The following is a 12013-nucleotide window of genomic DNA, read 5'->3' on the forward strand; positions in this document are numbered from 1 at the left end:
AAACTTCACAAATGCTATAAAACCACAAGAGGAAACTTTAAAGCATTTCATCAGAGATGATTTCTGATTAATAGAAATAAATCAAACATCAGGAATGGTAACACACATAAACTTGTAGGCTGGGGAACATTTAACCTCCCTGGACACTCAGTAATGGATTTAAAAGTAGCCATTTTTCTACAAAGGAATTTTATCATCTAATTACAGAGCGAGACTGCTGAACTGGAATTCATTTACAAATTCAACACTATGAACTTGGGCTTGACAAAGTATTAACTGGTTAGACTACCAAAGGCAATTTCCCCTGCCTTTGATATCTGCATTTGCACATCAAAAGCAGTGAATGGGACACATCGGATCTGACTCAATAAGTGTCATTATTACCGGCCTTACAATTGACGGGTAACTGCTTTTGCTGTTATATATACTCTGGATTCTGTAACTTCCAATCTAACTCATCTGATGAAATAGGTATTACCCAGGAAAGCTCACAATATAATATATTTGTTAGTCTCTACGGTGCCATAGGACTACTCGTGAATAAAAATAAAGTTATGATTTATTTTCTAATATTGTTCACTTAATGTTAGGTATGGGAATATGTAGGAGACAAATTATATGGTTTGATAACAGAATATAGTCTTTCACTTCTCAGATGCTTACTCCAATCTATCTTAGATCAGTCTGGCTGTTTGACAGACTGTGTGCAATAAGCTGGTGGTAGGACCCTCCCTAGGAAGGTGTGGGACCTGGGACAACCCCCCTAGTGCCCCAGGTCCAGGGCCCAGGGCAAATCCACCACTGCAGAACCCAGCCCACCAGTCCATCCCTTCTTCCCCCAAACTCCTTCCCCTGAGCAACATGACCCAGGAGATTACTGGGGGGCCTGGAGTCACACAGGTCTGCTCCACTCTGCCCCACTGCCCTCTCCCTGTTCATTGCACTCACTTGTCTGTGGTGGCTCTGGTTTGTGTTGAAATGTGTTAGACACATTACACCACCAGCCAGATCACCTACTGACACTCTTGGAAAACACAAACTATTAGGAACAGACATACCACACTTAGCCTCCATCAGTATACATTTAACATTTGTACAATATTAACAACAAACCTTTTAAAACTTATTAGAATCAACACTGAAAAATACTCAAATAAAAACTTTTATTTAAGTCAGCAAGTAACAACAGGATATACATTACATTATTCAGTCGTTATTCGTGGGTGCCCTTTTGAAACAGTAGATTAACTGCTTAATTGTCAGGAGTTGCTTTGGAAGAATAATCAATAAGATTTTTATCAGGGGTTTCAAACTGATACCAGGGTCCATCTCCCCTCGCTCTCATTAGTCGACGCGCTTCCTTCTCTTTCATCCTACAAAAAATGGAAAATGAAAGTCAAATTCAACATATAATAAATCATTTTCCATGGTCCACATTCAGTCCTCTTCTACAGCTATCACAGGAACTTTATTTAAATAAAGAAAATACTATAAATATGAAGAGCTAGGAGGCTGCACCCCCTGCGCGCTATGCTCTCCAACCCCTTCTCTGGGGGTAGGCAGTCCTGGCTCTTCCCCCGCCGCTGGGGAGGGCCAGGAGAGGGTGTGGCAGCCCTATCCTACTCCCTCTTTCACACACCCTGCTGTCAGGAAGGGCAGAAGTTGGGCCAACCCCAGTTCTTCCCCTCCCTGGCTGTCAGGGAGAAGCAAGGCTAGGCCAGCTCCAGCTCTCCCCAACAGCCGCTGGGTAGGGCAGAGGCTGCACCATCCCCTGCTCTTCCCCCTCAACCACTGGGTGGGTCTGAGGCCGTGCCAGCCCCAGTTCTACTTGCTTCCCCCCTCCCCGCCTGCCCCAGCTTTATCCCCTTTCCCCCCAAGCCACGCCAGCCCCAGCTTTCCCCCATCCCTCCGACCATCAGGTAGGGCCGTGGCCCAGACAGCCCCGTCTCTCCTCCACCCCTCCCCTAGTCGTCGAGCAGGGCCGAGGCCATGCCAGCCCCGTCTCTACTCCCTTCCCTCCTTCAGCTGCACCAGCCCTGGCGCTCTCCTTCTGGCCGTGGGGGGGAGCCAAGCCAAAGCCTCACCATGCCCTATGCTCTCCCCTCAAGCATTGGGGAGGAGGGAAGCCACGGCATGGCAGCCCCAGCTCCCGAGCAATGGGAAAAGGGGAGGATGGGAGGAGGCAGGCAGGACGCAGAATGACATGACGATGTCACTCTGTCATCCTGCAGGAAAAATGTTTTTAATATTATAAACACACACACACACACACACACACACACACACACACACACACAGAATTAGTATTTTATTTCTCAAGAAAATATAGTGAAATGCAATGATTTTTTTCAATAAATTAACTGAATAATAAAACTGTAAAAAAAACTGATAGGATTTCTAACCACAAAGTGTAGTCATCTTCAGAATAGTGAACTAAAAACTTTCCTCTGACTTTTTCAGTCAGGCTGTGTCTAGACTACGGAGTTCAGGGAAGGCCGCTGCATCCAGGGAAGGCATCTGCTCTTGCGACATTTTTTGCGGAAGAGCACACGCGCTCTTTTGGAAGCCCAGTCTTCCTCATTTTACGAGGAAGAAGGGCTCTTCCAAAAGAGGGGTTTTATCCGAAATTTGGCCCAATGTAGACAGGCCAAATTTCAGAAAAGCCTCTTCCAAGAAAACAATTAGAAAAAGGTATGCAAATTACAGAGCGCAATTTACATACTTTTTTCCGATAAAAAGCAGCAGTGTAGACATAGCCTCAGAAATAACAAGGAAAGATGAAGGTGGGAGAGACTCTATCAAGAAAATCTAGAGGCAACATTCCAAGAAGTTTAGAATCTCTTCTGCTGGTGCTCAGTTTACTCAGACAACAATAGTATTACACTAATATGATACTGGGCAATATCACTGGTGTCCATAGATTTCTGGACAATGGCAACAAACCAGACCAAACTTGTAAGCATTAGCAGAGGCACAAGAATTGTCTGTCTCCTGACTCTGGAAGATAAAAACTCCACTGGCTTACACTTGGTTTGTTTTTGAAAAGTTATTGTTGCAACTATTTTTAAACTGAAGTTAAATTCTGCAAAAACTGATGACTTAGAACGAATATTTGCCAGGAAAAGCTTTTCACTCACCAGTGGCCAGAGGATTTTTCAAGCCCTGATGAGATGTCCTATTCTATCATAACCAAAATGGTTTAGGATAGTACATATTGGCTTTTAAAAGCTTCAGCAAATGCATCCTCTCTTTACCTTAGGTCAGATTTATTAGTTTCAATATCAATTAACGCCAACATTTTTTCATATTCCTTTTCAGGAGAGTCAAGGAGATAACGAGAAATCCACCTAGTTATAGGATGCTGGAAGACATGAAAATAAAAATATTAGATAATTTATATAATTTCCATAAAAGAACCCCACACAAAGAATAATGATAGGGAAATCTGATCATACTTTTAAATATTCTTTTTAGTACCATTTACCATGATAATGTGCAATTAAAAATTATGTTAGGCTGCATACCCTACTCTTGCAAACACTTATATGCTTAACTTTATTATCATTCATGGCACTAATTTAAGCAGGATTAGTCACAAGTTATAAAGGCCTATGAGAAAAGTTACCCATTTTCCATTTTTGACACTATCCAAAATATTGCACCATAAAATAGGTTGTTATGGAATTTTTAAAAAGGACAGTTAAAATAGAGGGAAATCTGCATTTTATATTTTAGTAACAGACAGTTGCTGAACTAGTTAATCAAAAACTGCTACCATAATTTCCATAAAATGGACCCCAAACCTATTACTGTAAAGATTCAGTAACCTTTATACTAAGCTTACACATGGAACCTTTTATTTAATCATTTAATCCCAGTGTAAATTGAACTAGTCAGATAAAAGTCTGTATAGTGGTATATACAACCATTAGCCAGGTACTTGTTGTGCAATCCCTTTATCACTTTAACTTACAAATGTAGAATTACAGATATTATTATTATTTTATGTAATAGCACTAAAAATAAAACAATGTAAATCTTTAGACCCTACAAGTCCACTCAGTCCTTGTCATGCATATGGATAGATTTTACCTCAGGATTTTATCATTCAGTAGGGGAATTAATTATAAAGGAGGTATTTTCCCCCTGAAGCTGCTGGGTTAGCTTTTATGTATACTATTTTGCATGTGTCCCCTTTAGCAGAGTCTTTGCTCATTTTGAAGGGGTAAGTTTTATCTCAGAAAGTCAGTATTCTGGCGATCGGAGGAGTGTGAGTTGTGCAGAAGAAGGGTGAATTCTTGATGCTACTCCTGTTGGGTTGGGATTTTGAACTTGCCAGGCTCACCCCTTGTCCAAAGAGGGCTTCATTCAGTGTTGGAGGAGGATGGGTGAAGGGGGAAAACAAGCAATAACTTGTGCAGTGTACGGTCTGGGAGGACAGGAGGTGACGATGGGGGCCCAGGGAAATACAAGCAATGACTTGAGCAAGAAGTGGGTGAGGAAGGTGTCTTGCTGCTGCTTCTGGAAGGGTAGTTTCTGGTATTGAGCTCACCAGGCTCACATCCTTTTACTGAGCTAGGTAGGCTCCCTTCAGCTGAGTGAATCCTTGTTTGCAAGGGAGGGGGACTTTTACCTCAGGTGTTTGGCATGCAGCAGGGGAGGGGAGGCCGAGCTTGCCAGGCCCCTATTCTCTATGGGGTGCCATCCAGATTAAGGGGCCACTGGGAGCAATGGGGCATGGTGCAGGTGGCTTGCGGGGGAGAGGGGGAATGTCAGTTGCCAAAGGGGCATCTGCCCTCATTAATATATCCAACACACTTTAAATATTTTCCTCACAAGACTGATGTATAGTGAGGAGGAGTGTAACTGGAAATGCCATATCCCTTTCATATTTTTGTACTCACTTTGTAGTACTCCCAGTGATCAGGAATATAACCTTCTGGAATCTCTGCAAGTTCAGCTTCACCTAGCAAGAGAAAATGGAGAGATGTTCAATACAATTGACATTTCAGAAACTCACTTTGCTTTCCTTATACAAATAAGGACCAACCAAAGAGTATTTCAAACACAAAGTATTTAAAAAGACACTATCGATTTGATTCTATTCAGTTTAAAAAAAAAAAGAGAGAGAGTTGGAAGTAGTTTCAGATGCTACACCAGCTTCTGAATTCTCCTACCAATTCTGTTGTACGGTTATAAACACCTATATTTTAACCCACACAATGAAAAGGGAAAATGACTGACTTCACAGAGGAGAGTGAAACTGACTGTACCCAATATACCTTTGCAAAATAAACAAGTTGTAAAACATTAGTGAAATGCATTTTCTGACCATTCAATTAATGCAATCTAAGGTTAATTACATTGTTAGGTTAAAAAAGTCAGGAAGAATTTTGCTTTTAAATTGGCAGTGTCCTGTTAAATATATATAATCTGTATACTTATATTTGGAATATGCACAAATTATGCATTTAAATGCAGACAGGAAACGCTATGCTTTTCATTGAATAGGTAGCTCTGAGGTGCACAAACATAAACGTAACTGATGCAAATATGATTAGCACAAGAATATCAAATGGTGTACAGACACATGTAACTACTAATCAATTCTCCAAAGCTTCCCAATGTTTTATAAAACAGGTAGGAAAAAGAAGAGATGTTAGGTCAGCTACAGGATTTTCCTCGAGTATATGACAAATCATCGTTACCATAGATAAAAGTGTTCCAGCAATCTTGAAGACAATCAAGACATACTATCAGACCTACTTCATTTCATGTATCCAACTTTAACAATGTTCAATATGTAGTTTAGTTAAACGTCACAGAAATGCTTACCAATGAAGATGTTGACATACGTTATAAATATTGCTATTGGTATCCCAGGCAATAATATATAGAATCTCTGTTTAGCAGGGAGATAGAAAAAGATGCCAGATCAGTTTCACAGAAAAATATATCACTTCTTCTGCAAATCTCAGTTATTTTTACAATCATCTCTTCTGTACTACAACACCAAAATCTGACCTTTCACAATATATCTTCTGTATGCAGCCAAATAAAGTTTATTATTGCAACTAAAATACTTTGTATTTATAACTAAGGATCTCAAAACACTGCAAAAAAACCCAAACTGCTAAACATTCCTCATAACCCAGGTGATACATGTATTAATCACATTTTTACAATGAAGCAAACTGAGCAACAGGAAAAATAAGTGACTTGAGAAAGTTATAAAGTTGACTCCGTTTCTGAGTTAGGGATGTATCATCCCATTCTCTTGTTCTAACTAGAGGTTGAACCTCTCTAGTCCAGCATTCTGGTTTGGCAACATCTGTGGTCCGACATGATTTTAGTTAGCTGGATGTTCACTTTTCATGGGGGTGGCCAAGTTTCCCACAGTCCCATGAAGTTTGTTTACGGCCACCCGTCCTGGCTCTCAGTTTTTGTGCTGTTATTTAGCTCTAATTTACCCTTACATATCTTCTGGGAGCCCAGTAAGCAGTGGAATTGTTAGTAATGCTGCTAAACAATATTGACCTCCCATGGTCTGGCAAATTCTCTGGTTTGACACCAGTCCTAAGGGTACCAAACTAGAGATGTTCAACCTGTACTAGGCAATACTGTTTCTATGTAAACAATATTACTGAAAGCCTGGAGCAGATTAACTGTCATGAAGCACTAAAACTACAAGCCTAAAGTTTCTGTGACTGAATTTGAGTCAAAACACAAATTTAAAAAAAATCCACTTCAAGCTGGATTTAACGTGTGATCTGTTAAAAAGAACAATTATCATTAACTGAAAAGTGTATGTTTGGCGATGCAGACCCTCTGGCCTCCATCAAGGAGTCCCATCTGGCTATTTTCCTCTTCATATTGAATCTGATCCAAACCTGACCTTGTCATTGACTTGAACAAGGTTTGGATCAGGCCTACAGAGTTTATATATGTCTGGTGTGGATCAGCGAGATGGAAGCAGGATACACTTATTGTGGTACAGCAATAGGGGATCCTGGACTGGGAGAAGTTTTACAAGATTTAAACAGCCAAAAGCTTAAACCTGGAGAGAAGAGGACAGTTAAAATTAAAAAAGGACAACAAGCAAGGATTTAAAATAATAACAATAAAAATGTGGCAGTTAACTAACAATATCTTAAAATTAGGCAACTGAAAGGAGTGTGTGTGTGTGTGTGTGTATTATGTATTTATTTATTTATGTGACACACATGATTTTTAAAAGGCCACACAAAAATTAGAACCTTGACCACTTAGTTGGTATGATGTATTCCTTTGTCCTGTCTGTCTTTGTTTTTATAAACAAAGTTCTTCATGATAGAAAGAAGGAAATCTTGTTTGTGAGGCTAGTGCCTAGTAGTACTTTGGATGCTACTGTATTGTAAACAATAGGAACGAGCATATTAATGACTTAAATAACACAATCCTTCAATAAGTTACATTAAGAGTGGAAACAATAAAAAATTAACTCACCAGCAAACTCAGAAATCGTTTGTCATAGAACTTTGTTGCAGTGATGGGAAACATTTTCTTCCCATGGCTTCCATGTCGAACTGGAGCTGCAAAATTAAACCATGGTATTATGTTCTTTTCCCATCTTTAGTGACTATGTACAGACTCTTCAATGCATGAAAAAAGTAGTAAAACACTGACTAATGGGGGTAACTGTGGAATGGGGAGTCCCAATTATACACTTTAGAAGTGGGGGTATCCAAAATAAAACTCTCTCCATGGAGCAAATCATGGAGGCAAAACTGATGAATTGAAGGAAATTTTGTTTGCCCAAGAATCCTCCCTGTAAAATTTCTACTGGTAGGTAAGCTCACACTCTAGCACGCTACTCAGTTTTGAGTAGCGGTGGCCAAAATTTTGACCCCCAACTCTATCGTGGAATACGTGTGAAGGTGACATATCAGCTCCTACATGGACACTTGTGCAGAGGACTATAAATTCTTTCAGTTTTGCAAGATTATCAACAGGAATGAAATCAACAGTTAGAAGCAATGCCTGAGATATTGAAAAGGAGGTTTATATCAGGCTGTACTACATATTTAGTGTGGGAGTCTGCTGAACATTTGGGTTCCAACCTTGCAACAAGCTCTGCATGAGCAGAACTCTGCATTCTCAAAGCAGATTCAATATGGCTTAGTGCAAGAGTCTTCTCATATGATGTGCATTAAATGATCAAGGTAATGAGAAAATTCTCCATTTTCAAGTATCTTTAGGAGCTAGCTATTCCAAGAAAAAGTTTAACAGCTTGCAGTTCTCATCTACAGATCTCAAAGACCACCTCATTCTCTCCTTTTCACAAAGGGAAACCAAAACATGAGTATTTTGGCTAAGGTCACTGTGGCCCTTTCTCAGGGTGACCAGGATTGTGTCACCTTATTTTCCCCCTCACAGAAGCAGGGGAAACATCACTCATCTGTGCTGATCCTAGCCCTCACTGTGCATTATAGGTTAAAAAGAGGTGCATCCCAGTCCTCTTTAGGTCAGCTCTTATATAACATAGCACTGAGATATATTTCTCATAAAAGGCTAAGATTTAAGAGATAACTAATAAGGACAAAGGGTTACATATAAAACAAAATCATAACACACTTTTTATATATTAAACTTAACAGACTATCCTTGTGTCTAAAGCTGTCTATTCTTAACCAAAGCCTTCTTTCAGCATCTCCAACTCACATAACTGGTATCCCTTTTTCATACATGCCAAAAGCACTGTACTTTTGCTTTCTCGGTAAAGTATCAAGGACAGGGATGTTAGTTTATAGTTGTTTAAACAATTAACCAATAAGACTGGTTTAAACAATTAACCAATAATCCAAACAATTACACACTCCCCCAACCCTGGCTGCCTCTGTATCAGAGGCAGTAAGGAAGGGAGCATGGGAGCCAGTGCCTGTACGGAGCCAACTTTTAAGACAGCTCACCACAAGCACCGCATCCTGCAGAGCCGCTCCCACGCCATTGCCTCTGACAAAAGCAGCAGCACAGAGGGTAAGGGGGGTAGGCGGGAGCTGGTACATGCAGAAAGCCAGCTTTCAAGCCTGCTCCCTGCATGTATCGGCTCCTGTAGAGCTGCTTGTCCCCCCTGCACTGCAGGAAGGAGAAAATACACGAGGAGTTGGCTTTTAAGCCATCTCTCCATATGTGCCAGCTCTATGGAGCTGCCCATTCCCCTTGCTGCCCCCCACGAGAACTGCCTTTGCAGAGCTGCCACCGCTCTCTATTCCCTCACCCCCGCACTGCTGCCTCTATATCAGACCAAGCTCACCATGGACAGAGGCTGATCCGTGGGGCTTTTCCCAGTGCCTTTTTTGTGACGGTACTGCCCAATATTCAGTACCGGCATCTCTGGTCAGAGCTCAACAACTTTTCCCCTGGAGTACCGGCACTTTTTTTTTTTTTTAAACAAAAAAAAAAGCACTGGCTGTTCCTACCCAGTGCTGCTGCCTCTATATCAGAGGCAGCAGGGTGGGGTGGCAGGGGGCTCCCCAGGAGCAGGGCCACGAGCAGGGCTGGGAGCACACTGGCTGCTGGCTCTGCTTCCGGGGACCATCAAATAATTGTGTAACTGATAAGATTTGGTGTGGTTACACAATTATTAAAATAAACTGCATCTAATATCCCTAATCAAGGAGTGTCTTTTTGCCTTCTTCTCATAGCCCCAAAGTTCACTTACTGCTGGGAGAACTGTGCACCACTGTGTGCACAATTAACTAAGTGCATGTTGGTACGGTCACACCAATTTGGCACCATCCCAACGGTGCACATATTTTAAACTTTTTGTGCAGAAAAAAAACTTCTGTGGAAATTTGCTGCAGTTCTGCCTTTTGCTCACCAGAGGCTGCTGTGGTGATAGAACAGAACAGCAACTCCCAGCCAGATAAGGAAGAAAAAGAGGCATCTTCATAGCACCTGTTGGACCAGGTCAGAAGACAGGGGCTATGAGGAGATAGACATTGTGGAGCTGCTATGGGGAGAGGGTCAGACAGAGGCTCATAAGGCTTATTGTGGGGGGCCAGACTGGGCAAAGGGCTAAATGAGAGTGGAAGTGCAGGACCACATGGTGATGGGGGAAGCTAGGGACACATATGGATGGAGGGTGGCTGAGTGGGAACACAGAAACACATGGGTATATGGGCACGTGTGCACAGCCACATAGAGACAGGGGGGGAAAGAGGAGGTGGTGGTGTAGGGCCACATGGGAATAGGAGGAATGGATGTCTGAGTGGAGGTGGAGGGACACATGGGGACAGCGGCAGATGTTCCTGACTGAATGGAAAATGCCAGGGGTTAGCCAGGGTCTGCACGGAGGAAGCTCCTTAACAATCTCTCCTCACCCCCTCAAAAAGCCTGTTTCATACTTTCCCCACCCATACCCAACAATCCTCTAAGTTCACACCTTGGCTTCTTAGTTCCTAGCACTTATTTCCCTCTGCCTCAGATCCTCCATTATCTCTGACTTCCCCCAACCATGCACTATGTCTGAAGGGTGCAGGAAATAGTTTTGTATTGTAGTTTAACTGAATTATTATTCAGAGTTCAGTATTAATATGCCTAGTAAGGAATCTATTTAACAAAAAAGATTCAGGACATTTTTTTGACGTCTGTATAGTTACAGACATACTTGCTGCAATTTTTTGTTGCAGAATTTTTAAGCACAGACTTCCTTCAGAAGTAGTTCACTATCTTTGCGTGAGGTCAAGCAAAGCCTTATAGCTAGATTTTCTTCCCCTACGTACACCTTTCCTATTGCCTTCATATGTAAATGGAGATTTCATTGTATTGTTTTCCAGCGCTTCACCTGCATGACCAGCGGAGAGTTGTGTGACTTGAGAGCCTTTGTCTGACCAAAACCTGTTTGTCAGCACTGCCTTGGACACAGACCTTAAATTAAAGTACAAATATTTACATAATGAAAATATCAGAGGCACTGGAAATGGCGGTGCCAGGGAAGCCATAGCCTTCCCACACACCCCAATAAAGTCAGGGAGCCCCACTGGGGAGTTTGGGCAGCTGTGTGGACCTTCCACCTGCCCATGATGCGGGGCAGCACTCTCTACTAGAAAAGTAACAGTGTAACTATTTAAATGGTTAACATAAGCATACGCTTATTTGTTACCATAGCAGGTTCCTGGACCCGCTCCTGGAGAGCTGGCTAACACCCCATGCTGTGGATGTATAAAGCTTATACTGTAAAGCACACAACACAACACAGCTGGCTCTCTAGGCATGGGGCCGGCAGCCCGGGCTCCCAGTGCACAGTGGCTGCTAGCCCTGCTCCCAGTGAGCCGGCTGCACCTGGGGCTCCGCTGTACAAGTTTTATACAGCAGAGCCCGCGGTGTGTGGTCGTGTAACCGCTCAGGCTTACAGCGGTTATACGGTTATCTAATTAACCGCTTTTTAACAGCCCTCGTGTCAGGTGCTGAGTGTTTCTCAGGCCTGAGTGTAACGGTCTCCGTGACAGAGCAGGAAACCCTTTGCCGGTTGGCCCCACGGGGTGTCACAATCACACGAGGAGCGTGTGAATCCCAGGGCCCGCACGGCGGTGCTCTGACCGCTAGAAAAAAAATCCCTCCTCCTTGTTGATAGAAGCCCCACCCCAAGGAGCCCCCCCCCCACCAGTGAAACCCTCCCCCCAGAGGAGACCCAACCACCCCGCCTCAGAGCCCCCGCTGCCCAAAGCCCCCGCGCCACTGTCCAAGGTCACCCCGCTAGCGCCACCGAGCATCCCCCCCCCCCCCCCACCCGGGGCTCCCTACCGAAGATGCCGGAGGACAGGCTGCTCCTGTCCAGCAAGGAAACGCGCCCCCCGCCCGCAGCATGGATCGGGACCTTGCGAGCCCCCAAAGCAGCCGCTGCCCGGAGCAGGAGGCTCATAGCCGCCATGTCTGAAACTGGCAGCAGGCAAAGGCCCCTGGCTATTTAACCCCAACGCTGTCGAAGCCGTAGTGCCACCATCTTGGAATCGGGCAGGTTGTCCTGGAGTTC

At 43.2% G+C, this 12013-nt stretch overlaps 1 protein-coding gene across 1 annotated transcript; it reads right to left on the reverse strand.

Annotated features, from left to right (window-relative positions):
* Nucleotides 1-1146: 1146 nt before the first annotated feature.
* On the reverse strand, nt 1147-11982 carry NDUFB5 (NADH:ubiquinone oxidoreductase subunit B5). The gene is made up of 6 exons (XM_075938034.2): nt 11785-11982; nt 7486-7571; nt 5836-5902; nt 4905-4966; nt 3255-3361; nt 1147-1373 (listed from the first exon to the last, which is right to left on the reverse strand). Exons 1-6 carry the CDS (start codon nt 11909-11911, stop codon nt 1253-1255), a joined length of 570 nt encoding a protein of 189 aa, XP_075794149.2. The 5' UTR covers nt 11912-11982; the 3' UTR covers nt 1147-1252.
* Nucleotides 11983-12013: the final 31 nt, after the last annotated feature.

The sequence above is a fragment of the Pelodiscus sinensis genome, chromosome 10 (assembly GCF_052426305.1).
Source record: "Pelodiscus sinensis isolate ZL-2025 chromosome 10, ASM5242630v1, whole genome shotgun sequence".
Taxonomy (NCBI): Eukaryota; Metazoa; Chordata; order Testudines; family Trionychidae; genus Pelodiscus; species Pelodiscus sinensis.

Excerpts from the sequence above, each read along its gene's own strand:
- NDUFB5 (XM_075938034.2), bottom strand. The coding sequence starts at position 11,911 with ATGGCGGCTATGAGCCTCCTGCTCCGGGCAGCGGCTGCTTTGGGGGCT. Across the intron at positions 5,903-7,485 it reads AACGATTTCTGAGTTTGCTG|AGATTCTATATATTATTGCC; the intron begins GTGAGTTAATTT and ends CCTGCTAAACAG. Across the intron at positions 1,374-3,254 it reads ACTAATAAATCTGACCTAAG|GATGAAAGAGAAGGAAGCGC; the intron begins GTAAAGAGAGGA and ends CATTTTTTGTAG.